Below are 23902 nucleotides of genomic sequence, written 5' to 3' on the forward strand. Positions count from 1 at the left end.
TGGCCAGGAACACAGTCCTGCTCCACAGATAGGAACACTGAGGACAAAACACATATGTGCTTACGAAGTATCTTGGTGTGTCAGAAATAGAATCTAGGAACTCATTCAAGTGTTTCCAACTTTTAGCTGGAAGAGCCTGCCAAGGCCCCGACTTTGAAATCCTAAAACCTTGTTATGGTGTAAATCCCTCAGAAGAAAAGATTGAAAGAAGTGTGAATGATGTTCTCAACGTCAACAGGGGAAAACACAGTTGTCTCTACAATGACTTTGCTAAGAAACGTCCCCATCTTTACACAGCTGGCACTGCCCAATAACATACTCTAAACTGACCCTTTGTTAATCCTCAAAGATGTCCAGCCCGCGTGTCTTACAGACAACAGGAATGCAGACAGACTTCCGTTCACATAACCAGCTCTGAAATCTGCCCACTAGTCACAATAGTGCACATTTAACTGCTAGGGTCGAGCCACTGGACAGCAAACACAAAGCCAGCAGGTGATTTAGGTCTCAGATCGTTGGACGTACCTCCCTACCCCTTTTCTTTTTCTCTGGAATATTCTGGATAACACAAGATTCTTGGCCATCATTTGAGTGTCAATTTCTTAATCATTCTATATGAAGTAATGTACTGGCAAGTTTAACACCTTATTCTAGCCTCTATGTCTCCTACTTGCTTTTCCATGCTTTTTGTTTGTTTGTTTTGGTTTTTTTTTGTTTTGTTTCAGAGCTACAATTAAAGAGTTGGTTTGATATGTGGCCTCCATTTCACAAATTCTAATTCTCTCTAGCTGCATTTAATCTACTCTGCTCTCTAACCCTTGAGTTTTAGTTTCGATTACCACATTTTTCAATTTTAGAAGCTCTTTTTACTTCTTTTACAAATCTATGATAGTTTACTACATCATATGACCTTTTAAAAACTGTTCCAGTGCAGAGGCAGGCTAGAAGAGGTCCATGGGGGAGAAAGGGGAACATATGTAATACTATCAGCAATGAAGATTTTAAAACATTAAAATTAAAGCTGTTCCAATTCCTCCTTTCAATCTGTAACCATTTTAAACACAATTACTTGAACGTTATTTCGGATTGTTCTAGGCGTGTTAACTCTCCTGGTTGTATTGACTCACTCTCTCTTTTCCTGGTGTCCTCAGACATGGTTTGTAATTTCTGAACATGAGCTGATCTTGGTGGGAGTTCTTCGTTTTGTTTTATGTGCTATATGTGTCTCTTGGAAACAGATTCAGTGTCAGTCACTAACGGCTTAAGAGTTGCAATAAGGTGGAGAAGTGGAAAAGAAGCCATATGTCTTATAGCCTGTGGCTGGTAAGTGTGAGTGTGCTTCCTTCTACCAGTCCCAGGGGTTTGATGTTTATTTCTCGGGCGGGGATTCCCCAGTCACTTGGGTAAAATAAATCGGAACCCCAAACCTGCTCATAGCACAGGCCTGGAGTTTGATTTGCCATGGGTGACTTTATTTTTCCCCACCCAACTTTCCAATGTGTGCCTTTGCTGCTTCACTGTTTATGGTTGGAGTTTTCTAGTCCCCTCTTTAAAGCTCCAGGTTTTAGGTAAAAGGCTCAATTCCAGGTGTGAGATGACATCTCCCATCCTGAGTGGATCTTATAAACTCCAGACCTGATTCCTAGGAGCTGTATCCAGTATGAGACGCCAGAAGGCAGCTGTTGCATCAGCCCAAACTTACTGTCCTGGCTTTGATTTCTATGTGTTTCTGGCACAGAAAAGATTCTCCCCCTTTTTTCCCCTCATGCATATAGGTTTTATAACAAGGGGCTGGGTGGGGATGGTAGTATTTTATCCATTATTTTTATAGTTTTAGAGGGGAGGCATACCATCTGTATCCCGACGTGTTCCTGGAATCCTCCCACCTCGTATCCTGACTGTGGCTGTAAACACAGCCCACAGTACATAAAAGGACTCAGTATTTTCTAATAGAAAAATAAACCTTCTCGTCCCCCAAAGCCATCTCCAGCCTCCCTGCCCCGCTGCTGGCCAAGCAAGTTGGCCAGGCCACCTGAAACACCGCCATCAGAGATTTCTATTCATCAAACAGGCTGTTAACAGAAGAAAATACTGAAGATATTTATTCATCTTACCCTAATTCTGTAAACATTTGTTTATAACAAGTTTCTCTTAGAAGCAGGCTCAATGTCAGCCATTAAAGGCTTAAGAGTTGTAATACAGTGGAGGAGAAGAGAAAACCGATCATTCTGGACGATGGGACATTATCGCTGAGGGATCCAGGTAGGTACATCAACATGAGGACTCTGAGACGCCAAAGACATCATGATGCCAGGACCCGGGGGCAGAGGGAAGAGTCAAGTGAGGCGACGGGGTGGGGTGGGGTGGGGGGCGCACAAAGGAAACATCTGACCTGTGGCTGTGACTGTGGTCACCAGGCTCACTGGACTGACCCCCGAGGTCAGCCTGTGGCTTTGCCAATGCAGTGTGCCACCTTGGGGACGGCTGCCCTGTCAGGCGGTCACTTGCTGAGGAAAGGAAAGGTGCTCCAAGTGGAAAAAGATCATCAGGATAAAATTATGGGAGGATGTGCACGACTCCAAAATAAAACGTGAGAAGGTTGGTAGCTTTTTTGAAGAGAACGGCATCGATGTCCAAATATTTTGTACACAGTGCAAAAATTTGGGAAAACATCAAAATTAGTCATGATCTAATATTTACAAAATGCAAGAGAAATGAAGCCCAAGAGACCCATTATAAACGTTTCACTATCTTTTAGGTAAAGAAAATGAACACAAAAAGCCACAGGCATCATGTCTAAACACATTATTCTATTCTTTTATTTTTTAAAGAAAGACTAACTTCTATTTCTCTTTACTTCAGAAGAAAGAGACACTAATCGGCATAACTTTATCCACAGTAAGAAACACATGTTCTATGGGAAATAGCCACATCGCTTCCCAGGCACCAGGCGAGGTGCTGAGGTAGGAAAGAAAGTCAGTCCCTGCCTCCCTTGCCCCGCTCCCAGTTTCCAGGTGCCTGCAACCATAGTGGGACAGAAAACAAAGGCACAGAGCGATGTGCTAAGGAGCCTGGAGGGGGGAGAGTAGTTGAGTTCTACCTAGGGGTGCCTAGGATGGTTTCAAAGAAGAGGCAACATGTGAACTGGGTCTCCAAAAATGAACAGAAATTTGTTCAACAGGGCCTTATGCAAAGGAAGGAAAGGTGCACAAGTGGGAGGTGGATGGGCCACTACAGGATGGCAAACAGCGTGACTGGAACAAACGAGAAGATGGAGGTGTGTAGTGTAGGCGCACGTGCACGTGCGTGCGTGTGTGTGTGTGTGTGTGTGTGTATTTGAAGGACATAAAGGGACCAATCCAGCCAAGGAGTTTACATTTTACTCTTTAAAAAAGGGGGAAACTACTAGAGCAGAAGAGTAGGTGATCATTAGAAAGAGCCCTCTTGTGGCACCATGGCACCATGCAGTATGACTGGAAGGGGGAACAGTGGCACTAGGACTACTAGTTGGGAAGGTTAAGGGGAACTTAAATAAGACAGCAGTCACAATGAGAGAATCACAAACATGTCAGATTGGAGTTGGCCATACTCAGAGATCAATATCTTTTTCAAATACTTTTTAAATCACAATCCACAATAAGAAATACATTTTAACATCATAACCCAGTGTGCATGTTTACACACGTGTGACCATATGTGTCCCTGAATACATGTGTATAAATATGCATACATGTGCACGCGCACACACACACACACACACAGATTTCACTAAATAGTAAGACAGTGCTATAGGCCCAAGGCATTATCAAGCTCACTATCCAACACAGGGAAACGAAAGCAATAAGAGACGTTCTAATAGCAGGTGTGCCCTACATAGATGTTTCCTTTGTATTGCTGTTGATTTTAAGGCTATTGTTGACTTGGGACACTTAGTGTTCTGTGTGTTACTTAAGTAATGACTTACAACTTGATGTGACTTGCTGTTCTTTTGTAGTCTTCCCGGCTGATTCCACTGCGCGGCTTAATTAGGTATTCATGAGCATATATCTCAGCCAAGCTTACAGCAAAGCTGCTTATCTGTGCTGATTTCCGCATGATATTTCTGGAGTCAATCTGCTGCTACTCTTAAAATCAAATGAAAGAGGCTGCTATAGCCAACTGTTACTTTGCTTTACAGTGTGTTCTATAAAATGCCTGAAGCCTGGAACATAGTTTTTCTTTAAGCATTAAAATGTGATGCTAATTTTGATCTAGACAACCCTACTCTGCAGCGAGCCACCTGGAATGTTCCTTGTCACGTCACAGGCAAAGGGAGCGTGGACACTTCTAGCACTGAACGAGCATGTGCTTGGGTTCTGTCCATCTTCTCCAACAGGAGTTTCCTGGGAAACTCATTTACAAGACACTTTCACATATATCATCTTAATAGCTAACATTTATTGGCATTTAGTAATGTGCCAGGCACTGTGCTAAACACTTGATAGGCATTCTCTTACAGTCTTCAAAACAGACCTATAAATACTGTTCACTTTATGGAAGATAAAACTGATGCTTAGAAAATCAAATAACCTTGCTCAAGGCCACAAAGCCCTGAAAGGTTGAGCCATGATTCAAACTCAGGTTTCTCTGTCTTCTGAAGCCAAACTCCTAACCACTGGGTTATATTTCATCTGTTCCTCTAAATACATTTTTCTGAGGCTTAGCAATGCCAGCTGATTTACTCTACTCCCAGCGAATGAGTAGTAATCCTGAGACTGGAACCTAAGCCATCAGTGGTAGGTCAGTGCTCCTCCACACTCTCCCCTGCCCCGTAACTCAATGCCCCTGACATTGCCCTGCCAGCAGTATTCTCAGGCAGACAAACATGCAGGAGAAAAAAGCAAGAGAGGAAAAGCTACCTGAGGTACAGGTACAGAGTACAGCTGACTCTCCCCCTTCTCTCCTCTCGCCCACTTTACCATTTAAAGTCAGAAGGAAAACAAGAGGAAAGAATGCACACTTAGATGTAGCACAGAAAAAGGAAACTAAATATTACTTTAGCCTAATTTAAGGCAGCTGTACAATCTATATGTTAGGAGGCAGAGAAACAGTTCAAATGACAGAAAAAAGGTAGTATATGGATTAAACAAGAACATGTGTTTAAATATTTAAAGACCACATTTTAACACGTGAAAGCCAGTAATAAAAATGGAAATACATAAAATAAAGTTAATATGCCTTTCTTTCATAAAAGACTACAGTAAGGAAAAATACAAAGAGAAATGCTTAGTACTGGAACCCCAAGAATGCAATTCTTCAATGAGGGAAGAAACGCCACAAATCAATCCATCCTGGTTATAAAAATGCACATTCACATAAGATAGATTTTATAATCCAATCATGCCGATATCTAGAAAATAGATCAATGGCGTTTAAACAGTTATTAAAAAATCCTCTAAAAACAATATGAATAGCAGTGCCCAATGAAGTCTCACATGAACACTAAAAATGAATAACATCCAAAAATAGATTTTGAAAGCAAGCTGTGATAAAGCAATTTATCCTGATCTTCTCTTCCCCAAAAAGCGATGATTTCTGTTCTAACTCTGGTCATGTACTTGTTCTTGAATCTGCTTTTTTCTCTGGCAATCTACTCAAGAATTTAAATAATTACTAGGCTTTATGGAGCAGTAAATTCAATATGTTTTTAAAAACCCTCTTAATTTACTTTTCAACAAATATTTGTAAATGGCATTTGATAGTAAGGCTTTTTTTTTTTTTAATTTAAACACTGCCACAGACCAGAGTCCCAATCTGAGAGGCAGATTAAATGGAACACTACTTCGAAAGTAAAATTCATCATGATGAGTGTGCCAAGTGAAATTAGAAATCCACTAATGCTAATTGGATACATTCTAAATGCATTAAACTTCTGAAGATGTTTTCATGAACCCTTTGAAATTGCCCATTAACACCCATGCCTGGCTGCACTTTGGATGTACCCACAATTTGACATAATATAGGTTATTATGCTTAATAACTTTCGGTATCTCAGGGTGATTGCGTAAAGAAACGAGAAAAGCTAGTGTGAAAGTACTACTTCTGAAAGGAAGGGGAAATGATATCGGAAAAGTCTTTAAGAGTACAAATAGAGGAAGCATTGTTTTATTTTTTCAAATATATAAATTATAGAGCTAGATGGTCACCATGAAAACCTAATACACAAAAACCAGAACTTGTCAGCCTATAAAGAATACTAAAAACGTCATGAATGGTCTTGCAGGTAATTTCAAGGAGCGTTATCAATCAATAGGTTATATTTCCACAGTGGTTGGTGAGTGAGTCAGGGGCCTCTGGGCACCACCTCCCAGCTAGCAAGATCAAGGGCACTGAAGACATCCCATTAGTTCACACTAGATCTCTTGGCACTTCTGTCAGAACTGGAACCTGGGGCTTCATGGAAGAAAGGTCCACCAAGCAACACCAACGTTCTCACAAATCAAACGGCCAGCAGAGCAGAAAGAAAAACCCCACAGGTTTTGCATATATGGATATAAACATAAGGTGCTGACAGAAAAGGAAAGGAGGTGATTCCCCGCCTTAACGCCACAGACAGCTGCAAATGGATGCGAGACTCTGAAGTCACTGAGAATACACGGTTTAGGACAACCCAGAAAGACAGCATCATATAAGGAGAGCGTTGTTCCTATCCTATGGTCCCTGATGGATGCACCTGTGAAATGATGCACAAGTATGCAGTGTTCATTACAAGTATGGAAGCAAAACTTGAGATTCCGTATACAGCTTTGTTCCAGGAACACCTGGAGAGGGGTAGCATCTGACCACAAAGCAGGGCAGGATTAGGAATGTTGGGGTCTAATGCGTCCCTGGGCTGGCCTTCCAGCTTCAGGTCGCCCTTCCTCATCTCTTCTCCCATCCCATCCAGGGGGGTTAGGAGGACATCTGCTTCACTAGTGAGCTTTTCTTCCCATTTCATACAAATCTTCAGCCGGCTTAGCCTGAGCCTGATGCATGTTTAGTCTTCACAGAGGAGGTACTCAAGGCCAAAGATAACATGCAGTGCCTCTGTTTCACCTCCCAGAAAATACTTGTTGGGCGAGGAGGTAGACAACAAGCCAAATTCTACTTTCCTTAATGTAATGAGGACTGTCCCTATTGCACAAAATACAATATGTTTCCAATGCAAAACATCTATTTTTGCACATATGCCCAATAGCAGCTCAATGAAAAACAGGCCCATCAGACTGACACAGCTGCCTTCACTGCTCAGTCCCTGTCACGCTGCATACAGCAGAGAAGCACTTCACAGCAGCCACAGGGCAATTTTCCAGGGAGACGTGTTCATCTTTACACAGTCATCTCATGCGGCCATCAGAGTAAACTCAATGACAAATCAGTTAAAATAAATTACTTTGAACTTGTATGGATCGGGTAAAAAGCAAACCATATGTGACATCTCTTTCGTCCTCCCTGTGATGGCTTAGAATTGTCACCATCTGTGTTATTTATTCTATATGCCTGGCCTATAGCCCCCACCCACCCCCAGATGCACTCTTTGCCCATCTCTGTCCTGTGTGGACCCCAGTAGGCAGACCTCTGTAGACCGCAGGCCTATGTCTGCATCAGCAGGGCCCAGCCACTGGGAAGCACGAGAAGAGCTCAGAAGTTGGAGAGGAGCGATGTCAGGCATTAGCCCCTACCCTCCTCAGTGCCTCTGCGGCCAGGGAGTCCCCTCCTCCAGTCCCAGCTCTGCTCTCACTGTACGCTCCCTTACTATTCCAGGCCCAGTCCTCCCAGCCCAGCTGCTGCTAATCCCTGGTGCTTCCCCAACCCTGCCCACATCTCTATAAACAATCTTTCACGGCACACTCTTCAGTATGAAACAGTCTAAACACCTGTGGCTGGGCTGGGCAGGACCCTAGTGGACACACTGTCGGCAGCCAGGGCGCCAAGCTGCAAGCACTTACATGGACCGTGTGGACCAGGTCAGCCATCAGGCACTGCCTCAGCCTCTCGTCGCTGCTGGTCCCGTGGAGCACCAGATCAGGCATGTACGTGGGGCAGTAACCCGCCAGAAGGGAGCGGCCAAAGTTCCTGACATTCGGATTGCTGATGCTCTGAGACCTAAAACAATATTGGTCTGTTAGAATACACCATTAAAGATGGACTCCCTGCTGTGTTACAACTGAAACAAAAACCCAAGCCACGCAGGCCAGATGCAGGGTGGGCTGTTTCGCCAGACCTCCAGTAAGCAGATCACTGGTGCCAGAAAAGGAAAGGGGCTGGGAAAGTGAAGAGAGTTTTTTGTTTGTTTGTTTGTTTTTTCTAATGGTAGTATATTTCTAATGGAAGAAAACAGTATATTGGCGGCTGGTTACGAGTTTGTTCCTGTATCTCACAAGGCACATCCACCAGGTATCTGTGTCAAGGGAGTGAAAAAAGAGAAAGTCTATGGGGGAAGCCTGCCAGCTGTCTGGCTTTAGAAACTCGACACATCTGCACAGGGTGGTGCCCACAACAGGGCAGCAGAACAGAAGAAGTCTCTAATTACTGCTTTCAGTCATCACAGACCAAATCATAGGCCTGTGGGAGTGTTAGGAAGAGGTGTTGTTTCCCAGCCGCTTCACGCTGCTCCGACCGGCAGGAGAGAAGCGGCCGGTGAGTGCAATCCACCTCCTCTGAAGCAAGGCGTCTGCTGCCCACCGTGCAGCCCCATCCAGATGATGGGACAGTACATGCCCTGCCCCACCACCCACTACATCACATCCCCTGGTTCCCCAACATGCCCCAATCCTGGCAAAGGTACCACCCGCCTCCTCGCTCAGAGAGCTCGATACACTCAGCCCGTGGGCATCCCGGGAGAAAGGGCAGGCTGGAAACTATATCAGTTTGATAAAACTTCTAACACTTGGGGAAAAACAACTGATATGTGTGACAGCCAACAGCAGCTAACGTGGTCATGGCTGTGTTTGGACCCAGTTCCCTTGCGTCCCAGCTGCCCAGCATTACCTGGGCAGAGGCAGCTCCACTTCCAAGGACCCTTCAGCCTGGTCGCCGCTGTGACCTAGATCCAGTGTGGCTAAAGCACACGCTTCGTCATCACTGTCTCCAAGAGCGCTATCCGAGCTTTCGTTTCTGGGAATGTCTCCTTCAGTCCTGAAATCAGCCGTCCCGTCGGCATCCCCACAGGGGACATCTGTAGCGACGGAGGTGCCGGAGTCCTGCTGTGCACACTTGCCAGACACAGGCTCTATCAAAGGTCCCTCCCCAGCCTTCGAATGCAACCCTCTCGTGTTCTCCAGCGTCCTCTGCCCAGTTCCTCCCGCACTGGCATCAGGGGCAGACGAGTCAGCAGGGAGGTTGAGCTGCCTGGCAGCATCTGCTGCAGCCTCCGTGCTGAAGCCTCTGTCCTCAGCGTAAGTCCTGTCAAAGTCACCCTCATCCCCCTCAGATGGCGGATTCTGAGGACAGCAGACACTCTGCCGGAAGCCAGGCAGGAAGGAGCACCTAGAAACCTGCTGGTCCTGAGCCGCATCGGCGGCCACCCTGGGCTCCACCAAGGGACAACCTGCTAACTCTGGATGTTGCCTACAGGCCGTGAGCCGCTCCTCCATTTTCTGAGCACGGCTTTCCAAGTCAGACTCTGGAGATAGGGAGCTCCCAATCTGGAAAGTGACCTTTTCTAGGGGAGGCTTCTCCTGGGGAGGTCTGTCCGGGCACGGCCAGGCCGCTGACCGGTGTGGTAGTTTCTTAGGCATCTCCCTTTTCAGCTCCTCACTGGCCTTCAATCCTGCCCCCAAACCTTTCCAGGTGGAGAACCTGGAACAGCCATCTCCTGGGGCCTCTTTTTCACTTTCTTCCTCCCCACAAAATACATCCTGCGGTTTCCAAGAGCTGCCCAGGGCTGCGTCCTGGTAGTCCAGGCTGCAGGCCACAGAACTCTTGTTTCCTTCTGTGTCAGGTTGGGGACAAAGGTCTCTGATGTCCTTGTCCTCTGGGGTCCCAGCCAGGCCCTCGGGTCCGGGGCTCCTTCCCTCAGCAGTCAGTGTTGCTGGCAGGATGGGGGGCAGGAGAGCAGGCTCACTTCTCACCGTGACCACCACGTACTCAGACTCCTCCACCTCTCCCTTCTCCAAGGCTGTTGTGATGTTGCTCCCATTTAACACCTGGTCCCCTTCTCCGTGATTCCCATTCCAGGTCAGATGGTTCTCTTGCAGCTCAGAGCAGCGGAGAAAGTAGGTCAGGACGTAAAGTATGCGCTGGACCAAATCCTTCTGCTTCCCCACCACCACAGTGCGCGTCAGCCTAACTGGAGAGCCGATGGCTCCATAGAGATCACCTGCAGAGCAAAGTGGACACAAATACAAGTAATCAGGGGTGAGCGTGCCCTGGATATGTCGGCTTTTACAAGAGAAAAACAGATGACTTACAGTCCCAAATAAGAATTGTTTCTTCACACAAATGATTGAGGAAAACAAGTAATGCCTAGTAATGCCGTGTTTTCGTTTTGCGTCTATAGTGGAGAGTCTGTCTGAAAAGGCGGGGCATGACTGCAGCACGCTGCTCTTGTTGCAAAGGGCCAGCACTGCTATATACAGCCATTATAGGTCTGCCTACCCATCTCACTGGCTGGTCAACTCTACCTCCCAAGGAAGGATAAAGTCAGAGCCCTGAATATGTGACCAAGTCAAATACTGTATCTTGGAAACTAGAATGATGAGACTTTTTAAGAAGAACCCCCGGACAATAGGCCTGGAATGAAATCCAAATTCAAGGATCTCTGAACTGAAGTGCAGTGAATCAATTCAAAATACTTAATGAATGGCCTGTTCAGACTTCTCTCAATATACACACACGCACCAAGTAGAATCAATTTAATTAACAAGAAGAAAATCACTTAGTCACAAATAATATGATTCTGAATATGAATGAAGCTGAATATTTCTATTACTTCACATGAAAATTCTGCTTGAAAAAATATGTCCCATAAGTTATAACCTAACAAGTTGATTAAAAACTGGCTAATGAACCATGAACATTTGGCTTAAAGGTAGAAGAGGGCAAATGTGTCAATAAGCCCAGCAATATAAACTTTTCATCAAAAATACTGGTTAATTCCTGGCTAGGTGACTCAATTGGTTCATCCCATACACCAAAAGGTTGCAGGTTTGATTTCCAGTCAAGGCACATACCTAGATTGCAGTTACAATCCCAGTCAGAGCATATATGGGAGGCAACCGATCGATTCCCACCCCCCCCCCCCTTCCTTCCTCTCTAAAATCAATAAAAACATATCCCTGGATGAGGATTAAAAAATAAAAGTACTGGTCAAGTGCCTATTAAAATTATTGCATTTGATAAGTTACATAATTGATACTTTGATAATAATGATGAAAATTACAACAAAAAGCCAACATTTACAGACTGTGCAGACATAGTGCCAAGTGTTTGACATGGATTTATCTCATTTATACCTCTACAGACCCAACCCTGAGTTAGAAACCATTACGGGAATAATCAAAATGTTCTAATAAATCAAAACTTAAAAATATTCAAAACAAAGGAGAGGAGAGACAAGATAATAGTTATAAATAAGAACTCAGGAAGTTAGAACCCATGTGAGGAGTGCATCTAGAGAGAGGAGGGAAGGCATTGATAAGGCCACACGATAGATAAACTAATGAAATTTATAGGTTAAGACTGGGGCAAGCACTTGCCCTGGGGAACCCTTGGGAAGTACATCCTATAGAGACTGTCCCCACGTGTGAGGCTACTGCTCCTAAGAACTTAAGGGGCAGGGCAGAAATGATATTATACAGTCCTCTCTATAAAAAGGCTAGATGAGAGGCTAATAGAGCTTTATCTCTGAGGCTTTTGCAACTGACTAAGAATTCAAAACAATAACTCAAACTGCAGTCTGGTGCTAGGACAAATACTGAGCTCTTTTCACTTTCCAGTGACTACACTGCCCATTGCTGCAGGGCATCGCAGCTGTGACAGGCACTCATGGGACACTTTTGTTCAATCAGTCTCAGTGTTAATACAGAAGATAAGCTTCCCACATCTGAAATCTGGTATAAAAAAAATATCACAGAATGGTATTATTTTTCAATGCATTTAACATTTTAATAACTAAGTCGTAAGTTTAAAAAAATAAAACTAAAGATGGCGATTAAAAACAATTTATAATAATTTAAACTCTATTAAGTAATGAGAATAATGTTGTGTAGATTCTGCCATTACTGTAGGGCCAAACTTCATAAAAATAATGCATCATTTAAAAAATACCTGTAATGTTAAAGACTTCCTGGATCTTGAACTCTAAGGTAATTTTTTTGAGTCCAGACTGACAAAGCTACTAATTTTAGAGTAGATTCCTTTGTTCGTCTGAGTATAATTTTTCAAAATGAAGGCGAGTTGCATGACCACGCGAATAGACTTAACATCACTGAACTGTACACTCAGAAATGGTTAAGATGATAAATGTTATGTTTTGTGCTTCTTTGTTAAGCACAATTTAAAACACCAAGTTAAATTTAAGAAAAAAGAGAGAAAATGGGAGAAACACAAAAAAAAGGGGGGGTAAAGAGACTATAGGTGAAACAGAGAGAGCAGAGACAGAGAGTGAACAAAGAAGGGAGGGGTGCAGACAGATTGAGAGGAGAGATCAGGAAAATAAGACAAATAGGGCGACTCAGGGAATGGACACTAGAGAGGGGAGACAGTGAGGAGAGGAACAGAGAGGGGACCTATGGAAGGAAGAGAAGAATAGACAGAGGGTAAGGAGAAGAAAGGAAAGAGAAAAGAGATGGGGAGTGGAGAGGAACAAAATGGTAGAGAATTGGAGAAAGGCTCAGAGGTGAGGAAAGCAGAGAGCGTAAAGCATACATAGGAAAAGAAAACACCGAGGGAGAGGGAAAGAAGATACCAAGGGAAACGGAAAAGATAGAAACAGAAGTAGAAAGAGAAGGGATAGAATAAGAGAAGGGGAGAGAATGAGGTGAGAAGCTGAGAGAATTCAGCAGCATTATAAAGGGGAGGGAAAACTGAGAGGGTGGGAGAGGTGGGGGGACATGGAGATGGAGAAACAAAGGCAGACAAGGAGAAACTGAGAAAATTAAAAGGGAGACAAGGGGAGAAACTAATTATAAGAGAAGGGGAGAGAATGAGGTGAGAAGCTGAGAGAATTCAGCAGCATTATAAAGGGGAGGGAAAACTGAGAGGGTGGGAGAGGAGGGGGGACATGGAGATGGAGAAACAAAGGCAGACAAGGAGAAACTGAGAAAATTAAAAGGGAGACAAGGAGAGAAACTAATTATCTTAAAGGGACCCTTATTCATTGATTACATTATAATAAATGTGTATATGCCATGAAGACCCTTTAAATACAGTTGCCCTAAAGCTAAGCATTATAATTTATTGCCTCTTTATTATCATTTAGCTCAAACCATTTTGTAATTTCTGTTGTAAAGTATTGTTTGGCTTTCCACAAATCCTTGAAGTCATTAGATCAAAAAAACACCCACATGAAACTCCTTCAATCAGTGATGAAAGACAGTGGCTTTCCAACTTAGTATACCCATCCCAAGAAAGAAATGCATTTAGACTGCAGCCTCACACTCCCTTGAAACAACCAGTTTATAAAACACGTGTGTCACTGATATTTTCTATTCTATTGTACTTTTTAAATGCTCTTTTGACCTACTGAGCAGCTTGCACACCCACTATTGGGTGCTTAGCCACACCTTGGAAAACCTGTGTGCCGAGAGCACGTGTGAGGCATAAGTGGGGAAGGTTAAGCCCCTGAGCAGCAAACCCAGGAGAATGTGAAGGGGTTGTTGCTTCCAGCTTCTCTCCTCATTTCCCAGGGAATGCAAGAAACCAGGCAGAAGGGGGCGCAGCAGTGGTACTGTTATTGTTGTAATTAACTCATTAATATTAATAATAGAAAGAGAGCAAAGTGACGGCTAGTGATTATAAGCATGGTCATCTGGGCAGCTTCACCAGGAAGCTACTGCTTCATGGAACTAACGATCCATTCTCTGCAGATCACTGGGGGAAGGGTTCCAACAAATGGGGAGACCGGCACACGCACAGTGAAGCTGGGGTGACATGGGAAAGGTACTTGCCTGTCAGTCTAGCCAGAGGAACAGTGGATTGGCTAGAGCGTGGACCCCATCAAAAGCATACAAAATCTTGAAAAGTTAAAATCCCCAAAGAGTTCCCTCTCTCTTGTTCTTGCTCGCCTGCTCTCTCTCCACAGCCATGCGGCCTTAAGCAGCCACATGGTCCATGGTCATGCGGACCTCACACACAACGGACTGCAGCTGAGAATACAAAATAAGCTAGCCAGATGCTGGACTAGACTGGACTTTTATATGGAGCAGAAATTCTGGGTAGTGACATTAATTGTGGCCCTGCTAAAGAAAAGATTAGACTTCTTCCATGGTGAGACAGATGAAGATGGGAACTTAGAGGGGAACCCCCTTAATCTTACATCATCAATAAAGCTTTTCACGACACCCCATCCTCCCATGGGGGCCTCAAGAAATTCTTTTCCTCATGGCAAACTCCACTACCGCTGGTATCAGATGGCGACCCAGATAGGACCCACGCTGGGAAGAATGTTGGCTTATGGAAAACATCCCTCCACTTCCACTAATAACAGTACCTATCCTGCTAAACTCTCAGATATGCCTTTAAAATAATTCAAGATAGAATCTTCTCTATTACTTAGAACCTGGATTAAAATTATATCTGCATCAGTGTTTATTCCAGGCAATTTATATTTTCCTGTTTTCTGTGATTTGGTAAACAGTCAATGAAAACATAATACTAACTGGAAATAAGCATCTTTCCCTGTCAAATTATTGAAGCCTCTTGATTTTTTATAATAATAGGAACCTAACCATTATTTACACTTGACTTTATAAAGCTAAGGTGTGACTCTGCACCAAGACCTTATCCCTTCCTCACACCATTTTGTCCACAGCCTGACACTGCTGCACTGTTTGAAGGAAGGGAGCATGGGAGATTTAATTATACATGATCTCCTTGGAAAAGGACGGTGAGCCCATAGGAAGGGACTTTGCCTTGTTAAGTTGAATAAAGGGAATTAATGGCTCTCAATTAATTAAATTTCAAATGAGAAGCATGTCTAATTATAAATACATTTATCTAATTAGATGCATACTACTTAATTAGCATTGTTTTTAAATGGGTGACCTGGCAGCATGTAATCATGTTTCCTTAACAGCCAGCCCTCTTCCCGTCATAGTGACCAGTTGATGATACTACCTTTCTTCAGGACTATTGTTCTGTAACAAGAACAATAAATAATGCTCTGCCTTCCCCAGGAAGAATCAGATGACCCACAGTGAGTTAGGCACGCTCCGAATACTTTTGTGAACTCAGTACTGATCGCTTGTATTAAATACATTTTAACATTCTTAGATTCTTTATTAATTAACAAATTCTTTCTTAATTCATTGAACACGCATCTATTATCCCCCTAATGGTGAGACAGGTATTCTCTTTCTTACACATCTCATGATCCAGGGCACAAGGGCAAGACATCTTTATTATCTATAAAGTGAGAGCAATAGTAATAGATTTGTAGTGAGAATCTAATTAATAATATGGGTAAAAAGCACTTAAAACAGTGCTTGGCTCACAGTGACAACTCTCATTGTTGTTATTATAACATGTTGTTTTCTAAGACCTCCAATGTTATTTTCAGCAGTCGCACCAGTAACGAATGTGCTTTATATATAACTAATTGAATTCCCACAGCAATCAGCAACTATTTTTGCCCTTTTTTATAGATGAAGAGACTGAGTCAGAGAGGTTAAGTCACTTGCCCATGGACACTGGGTTTGATCTGAGCAGTTCTGCTCAGCACTCATGCTCTTAGCCTTTACTAGTACACTTCACAGTTTCTCTCTTATATCCTTTCTGCACACCCCCATCAAAGGACTACTCAGGACATCCTGAAATCATCTGAATACAAATCTGCCTCCTCTGTTAGACAGCTCGTTTCTGGAGGCTAACCAGTGCCTGTTGTTCAACCCCATATCCCTGGCATCTAGCACAGGTCTGGGACAGAGTGAGAGTGCAAATTTCACTTTGTCACTCTAAACATTTGATAAATGAGCGGTTCTATAGTATAGCTCTCCTCTATATGAACCCAAAATATGCAAAATTGGTCTCATAAATACCAAACTCTGTACCCAATTCTGCCAAAGCATTAAGATTCTTATACCATGCTTCAGTACTAAGCTTTGAGGAAATAATGCCACCAACTAATTGCAAGGAAGCAGTGTAGGAAAAGATAAGGTTTCTGACTTATGCTAAAATTTAAAAGATGGTGAAACTGTATGTACTACTTTCTTTTTTGTCTTATTTTTCTCCTATCCAGTTCATCTTCTAGAGCAGTGGTTCTCTGCCAGGGGGTGTCTTTTCCCCATACCCCAGGGGACACTCAGCAACATCTGGAGAAACTGTTTACTGTCACAACTTTGGAGGGGAGGGGGGCTTTTCACTGGCAGCTAATGAACAAAGGCTAGTGATGCTTCTAAACCTCCTACAATACACAACACAGCTCCTCCACCCCTAACAAAGAATTATCTGGTCCGAATGCTGATAATGCCGAGGTTAAGAGACCTTGCTTTAGGGCAGTGGTCAGCAAACTGCAGCTTGCGAGCCACATGCAGCTCTTTGGCCCCTTGAGTGTGGCTCTTCCACAAAATACCGACTTCTGCACATGGGCCACGAAGTTTCAATCGCACTGTATGTGCGCGCCCGCACGTGGTATTTTGTGGAAGAGCCACACTCAAGGGGCCAAAGAGCCGCAGTTTGCCGACCACTGCTCTAGGGTGATCTGCTGTGTGGTCTGGGAGAACAGAATTTACTACAGAGCTTTAAAAGAGTAGAACAAAGCTGCTAGCAGGGAATGGTGAGGAAGCTGGTAGCATCACAATTAGAAATCTGTGGGCCAATCTCCTATGCCCTGTATCACTGGGTTGGATAGTTAATATCAATAAAAATTCTAGCATTTTCCCTATTCTGTCCCATATAGTCTCTGAATAATCAAATCAGGTACTAACCCAGCTGTGCCCAGAGAGGATTATACGGATGTGTTTTGGCCAGTGTGTTCACCGACTGAGAGGTGCGTTTCTCTGAGAAGGCTTTAATGGGAGGGTGATCAACAGGCATGACAGTCGGTACCCAGGCCAGGTGGTAGGTTAACACTGCAGTCAGTAAGGCAGCAAAAAACCTTTGAGAAATGGAAGAAAATACAACCAGATGAGTCAACGCAGGAAGAGGCATGTCATCTACAGAACATACATTGGCCACAGAATATGCACACCACGTTACAGAGAGCTGAAGCTTACTGGTTTTTGTTGACCTGTTCTATTAGGAGTGTGAACTCCTTGAGAAAACGCTGACAGAGCTGGGTTTTTTCCAAAGTGCTGGACATCATGGTGAGCCATACAGGTTCTGCTATCCTTGGAACAGAATATAAGTTCCAGATAGTCCCTCTATGAAAAGAGAAGGAATATACAAAACTGTCACAAATATTATTTTGAATAAACCGATATAATAAAGAGCTAATATGCTAATTAGCACGTCTGGACAACCTTCTGGATGAAGCTGGGGCTGCGAGGGCCAGCCCCTTGCACGTATTTCGTGCATCAGGCCTCTAATCTTTATATAAAGGAATAAAGGAGATAACAATAATCTGAATCTATGTAGGACTCAAGGGACTCATGCAGAATATAAAACCGGGGTCATCAAACTATGACCCACAGGCCAAATCTTACTGTCACCTTTTTGTAAATAAAGTTTTATTGGAATACAGTTATGTTCATTCATTTACATATTGCAGCTTTTGCACAATGGCAAAGTTGACTAACTACAAAGCACATCCATTCTCCCCAAATCAAAATAGCTGAGACATATTCTGACTTGATTTTCTAGGCCGTGTGCATAAAAGAATTGAGACACAACAGAATTCCACCTTGTCAAAAAACAGAGCATTTGCCAAGTTGGGTAGCAATGACAAGTTACTGTCACATGGAACTGGGATTCATTTACTAAACCTAAGGTCTCCAAATGCTAATACTTTATTTTGTCTCCATTTCTGGAGGGATAGGCTGTTGAAATAAGAACAAGACCTCTTTATGTACATTGTAAGTGAGGCTTTCTGGTTCTATACTTTCACATTCTTGACCTCTGAAAAACTGATACTCTCATTAAACTAGCAGCCAAACTCTCAAGCACAGGCCAGCTTCTGGCGACCACAGCAGAGCAACAGTCAACTTCAGGTCTATCCTCACAAACAACAGAAGGTTTACTAATCATCAGACTGCCAGCAAAAAGCACAACTTCACACTACCTATTTCGACATAGGTGGCTTAGGTCTTAACAATCACCAGATAATGACTAACATGATTTAAATACTTTATACATAACCCAGGACTTATAAAAGACTAGAATTTTGCTCCAAGGGGTATAGACTTCACCAGCATATACCTTAAGCATCACAAAAATCTTCTAACAATAAGAACTGTAAACTTTTTTGTCCCTCAGCTACAGAGTAACATTGACTCATTAGCTCCTGACTGCCTTGGAATGGGATATCATTCCCCATCAAGAAGCTGGCTCTAAGAAATGGTGTGACAATCCCAACTCAGCAGAATCCCTCGTGCTATCCAAAGCAGGTTACCTTTACACCCAGACATTAGGGACAAGGACTAGAAAACTACTGTCCAGAGTACAAAGATCATCAGTTAGAAACTAATAATGAAAGTGCACTGCAATATAATCGTATAATTTCATGTCTAGACTAGGACATTTGTGGGAGGACAGTGGGTATAAACCGGGCCTACCCTGGCAAGCGAGAATGTATATCTCCCTGACATAGGTACTCTCTCCATCTATGCTTTGGACAAGATCCTTGAACTCAAGTTTCCTCATCTGTAAGATAGGGTAATAGTGCCTACTGTTAGGGCTTTTGTGAGGATGACATGAAATAATGAACAGGCTTATAAGAGATACCGAAATATTAGTTTTATCCATTCACCCTGTTAAAAAACAATACCAAAGACTGTCTGTCAGGCAGTAGTAAGGATAATTTGGTGCTGGGCGACTTAAATTTTTTGCTCCTTTGATCTTAGTTTCCATCTTAAAGGAGCTACTAAAGTGACTAAAAACTGCCAGCCCCCGATTCTTCCAAGTCATGGTCTCTATGTCTCCCTAGATCCATGGCTGCCACTGCTACTCACCAATTTGTTATATTGACAAACTGTGAATTTACCTGAATTCTCCCAGAGCTTCCATCAGACGGCTGACATAAAACTGGACTCGGAGACTTGATTCTGCTATCTTCCTACAGGAGATCATGGCCTTCATTGAAGAGAAACAAGCCAAATTACTCTCTGGCGAAGAAAACGCTGTATAACTGTCTACTAGGCTTTATTAATAAAAGATAATATCATAATCAAAACACTCAAGGTAGTGATGCCTGAAGTCGTCAGGAAGCAGTAATTTCCTCTCCTAAAGCCATGCATTATCTGATATCAAGTATCAATGATTAACATTCTCTAGGAAAGTGATCTGATATCTGCATAAAGAGTCTTTAAAGACCCATAATCCCTTCTCTATTTGAATAAGATTACATTCTCATTACCTTTTCAATTGCACTCTTCAACCTGTTCATGTGAGATTCAAACAGGGGGAAGTGAGAAAAAAAGAAGTCCTGGAAATCCCTTTGGGCCTCCTCTTTTTCGCACAGGGAAAAGATGATGCTTATGGCGATTTTCTTCCTCCGAACGATGGCCGGATTAGAACTACAGGTTTCTTCAGCCAAGCTGAATGTCTCATCAGTTGACCTGGAGGAAAGAAAGTTTGATAAGTCGTATCAGTGCATCACACTGAAGATAAACTCTGATATCAGGGGGTGACATTCAGGTGGCTAATCCAGAACACTCAGAGTCTTAACCAGGAGTTGATCTACCTCTAATTTACTCTCTTCTGTAATTCTCTGTCATGAAAATATAGCTTACAACCTAATACTATCCTGACATGAAAATAAACTTAAAACTGAAAACAATTTCAAATGTCCCCTTGCTAGATCCTTAGTACTTTTCTCTTGGACTGTGCATCAGATTGGTGGTATTTAGGGAGAGGTGTGAAACATCTGTTCACTCAAAACATGGGCCCTTTGTTCTCGTTGATAGGCACCAATAGGTAAGAATGTGGGAAGAGAAATGATCCCAGGTGGGATTCCATTTAATCAAAGGTCATATTTGGATATTTGCTGGTAGTTGAGGCTCACTTTCCAGGCTGTTCGAATTAGATGAAGTTACTTCTGTAAATACTCGATTGAGCCATGTGGCTGATCTGGCGCCCTGGGAAATCCCCAAACAGAAAGATCCACCTCTCTTCTGGGATAGTCAGGTTCTCAAAAAACTTAACATTCTTTTGAGAGACTCTGCTTCTATGACAAGAGAATCATGAAGCCAATAAATCCTGAATATATATTCAAATATGGGCCAACCATGTCTCTTATTTAACTATTCTCAAAAAACCAGCATAACTGCCAAATAGCTATGATCAGTAAGAGAAAAGAAAAAAAAAAAGAGTAGTTTTTTTCTACCAAAAAAAAAAAAAATCAAAGCCAAGGACATAACATTGCAAAGGAAAGCCCCTAGCCTGGCACGTGGTAGTTGTGCAATACGTTTTCTCTTACTCATTGACTCCACCATTTAGACTCATATCTCTGCCAAATATGGAAGGACACCACTTCCTCCATTTTCTTTACTACAAATTACAACACAACCATTATGCTTTGCAGGATTCGAGGCAGTTAGCCTCCCACTCTTGGTCTTTAAATTTTCATTTCTTGCTCTACTCGCAATCTATAATGTGCCTGTGATTTCAATCATACCCGTATTTTAAAAAACATACACACATCAAAAGTTGTATGGTCAGGAACGCTATTTTATTTTTAAAGGAAAGGAGATAGACATCTTGTTCTAACCTCAGAGAAATATGTTATTGTTTCTCTCGACTTCAAGCAGGATCCCAGAGATGTGGGTGTGGTCGATAAGTCAGTAAAGGCTCTCACTAACAGACATGCCTCTGTAAGGACCTGCTCTCCAGAGGCTGTTGCAAATGTGACACCTTGTGTTAAACTATCACCTGTTTTCTCTGAGAAACTCCTAATCATCTGCTCACTAGAAAAAAATTCTTGAGGCTCTTAGAATTTTACGTAATTTCATACAATGCTCCTTCTTCTTTTCAAAAGTACCTGCACTATAATTTGTTTCCCTACATCAGCTTATTTCTACTCTGAAGAGAAAATTCTGAGCTTATTTGATACCAATACTTCCTTACAACCCTTTTTGTCTAACTCCTATTTCCCTTCTTATTCAAAAGCAAAATGACCACATCAGCCCATTCATCTTCAGCCAATGTGGTCTTAGTAATCAAATGGCAATAAACACTGAACCCTATGCAGATGTATGCATTGTCTTCATCTTTACCCTGTAAATAATAACTATTCCACTTTAACGTAGCAGAGAGCGCCCCCTACTGAATTTCTGAAAAACTTCCACAGCTATCACAGTATTGGGTAGATCTTACTTGCTTCACTGTATCTCTACACTGAATTCTAAAGTAACTGAGCTTCATTCTGTAGTCTTGGATCAACCAAAAAGGAATAAATCAGGTCATGTGGTATTGTAATTATATATTTAAAATTATCCCACAAAGAAAAGATGTTTCTGAATGTTTTTAAAAATTCAGGTTTGCACCCAAATAATTTATCTTATCTTTGCCCTCAGTCACCTACAGGTAAGGTACCATAGACTGTTTCTGCTAATGTGGAAACTGAGGCAGAGTGATTAATCAACATGCTGTCCTGGATTCTTAATAATTTTATTATTGAATATGTAAGTGAAGTATGATGGGACAATGGAGCATGTGTGTGAGCAGTAAAGATACCAGACTGCAGAGTGTGTGGTAGGCTCAAGCCCCAGGGCATGCAACCCAGACAATGAGTAACTGGCCTGGTGGTCAGGCACACAAACACAGATGTCTGGGCAATCCAGGGTGCCACAAGGCCCCAACTTGGCAAGGCTGGGACCGGGGCCTAGCTTGGTGGCTGACGGTGGCAGCAGCAGAAGCAGCAGTGGTCACGACCATGGGCGAGAGGAAGGACTTAGGCAGGGCAGTGACCCATGGTGGGAGGGCAGCTTGTCCATCATCATCAGGGCCCCTCCCCATGAACTCTGCACAAATATTTAACTCTCTGACCTAAGCCCCAGAATAGTAAATAACCACCAAGTAAGAGCCTAGAGTGGACACCACAATGAAGCATACCAGGAAGCTATTAAAATTCTTCAGAGTTTATAATCTCTGGTTTTGAAAACTGCTGCAACATTATAAATCAAATATCCACAGGGACAGAAATAGAAAGTAAATATAAAGATTGAGGCATTATCCCTGGCTAGGTGGTTCAGTTGGTTAGAGCATCATCGCATGCACCAAAAGGGTGAGGGTTCAAGTCCTGGTCAGGGCACAGACCTAGGTTACAAGTTTGATCCCTGTTTGGGGCATGTACGGAAGGCAACTGATCAATGTTTCTCTCCCACATCAATTTTTCTCTCTAAAAATCAGTAATAACATATATTCAGGTGAGGATTAAATTTTTTTTAAAAGATTGATGCGAGAAAGACAAGTATCACATGATCTCACTTATATTTGGAATCTAATGAACAAAACAAACTGACGAACAAAATAGACCCAGAGACATTGAAGCATGCAATAGACTGACATATTTTGGAGGGGAGGCGGTGGGAAGAGATTAAACAAAGAATATATATATATATATATATATATATAGAGAGAGAGAGAGAGAGAGAGAGAGAGGGAGAGAGATATCTATATATATCTATATATATCCCACAGACACAGACAATAGTGCAGTGAAGGCCTGGGGAGGGAGTGGGAGCAGGTAGAGGAGAGCAATAGGGGAGAAAGGGGGACATCTGTAATACTTTCAACAATAAAGATAAATGAAAAAAAATAAAATAAAAAGATTGATGCATTGGACAGAACCCCCCACCCCCAAACAGACACTATGTTCATATGAAGCTTCAGATTAAATTATTAACAAGGAAGCCCAGTATAAAATTAATTTTTCCATACTGTTGAAGATGCAGTGATAGAATGCATAAGGCATTCTAAATTACATGCAACTCATAAAGACACTTTCAGTTTCTTTTAAGACTTCCAGCCCTGGCTGGTGTGGCTCCGTTGGTTGAGCATCATCCCATGCACCAAAAGGTTGCTGGTTAGATTCCTGGTCATGGCACATGCCCGGGGTTTTGGGTTCAATGCCCAGTAGGGGGCGTGCAGGAGGCAACCAATTGATGTTTCTCATATTGATGTTTTTCTCCCTCTCTCTCTCTCTCCCACCCCTCTCCTTTCCCTTCCTTTCTCTTAAAAAAATCAATGAAAACATATATATATATATATGTATATGTGTGTATGTATATATATATATATATATATATATATATATATACACATATATATATATATACATACACACACCTCCATAAGTTACAGAAAATGTCAGAGGAAACATTAAAATAATCTTGTATAAATTTACATTTAAAATTAAATTCAGACTTACACAAATGGATTTGAGTGAAGAATTAAATCTTTTTAGAAAAACTGTTCCACAAGAATAATCTGATCTAGATATACTAAAATTTATGCTTTGAAATTTTATTAGAAATGTATCTCAATGTTGTCATAACTATAAAGTTCCAGTATTAGTTGCATCAACAGAAAGATCTTTCTCAAAATAAAAAATTATCAAAAATATGTG

General features: G+C 42.4%; 1 protein-coding gene across 4 annotated transcripts in view; it reads right to left on the reverse strand.

Moving 5' to 3' along the window:
- Window positions 1–23902, reverse strand: part of FNIP2 (folliculin interacting protein 2) — a 130100-nt gene that overhangs the window by 16905 nt on the left and 89293 nt on the right. For all 4 annotated transcript variants that reach the window (XM_070415396.1, XM_070415398.1, XM_070415397.1 and 1 more), the window contains 6 exons: window positions 19691–19892; window positions 19319–19407; window positions 17394–17540; window positions 17106–17275; window positions 9010–10339; window positions 7968–8124 (listed from right to left, as the gene is read on the reverse strand). In XM_070415396.1, coding sequence (XP_070271497.1) covers window positions 7968–8124; window positions 9010–10339; window positions 17106–17275; window positions 17394–17540; window positions 19319–19407; window positions 19691–19892 — 2095 coding nt within the window. The remainder of the gene's footprint in view (window positions 1–7967; window positions 8125–9009; window positions 10340–17105; window positions 17276–17393; window positions 17541–19318; window positions 19408–19690; window positions 19893–23902) is intronic.

This window comes from Myotis yumanensis, unplaced genomic scaffold, assembly GCF_028538775.1.
Source record: "Myotis yumanensis isolate MYYU_CA2020_CCGP unplaced genomic scaffold, mMyoYum1.0.hap1 SCAF_5, whole genome shotgun sequence".
NCBI classification, from domain to species: domain Eukaryota; kingdom Metazoa; phylum Chordata; class Mammalia; order Chiroptera; family Vespertilionidae; genus Myotis; species Myotis yumanensis.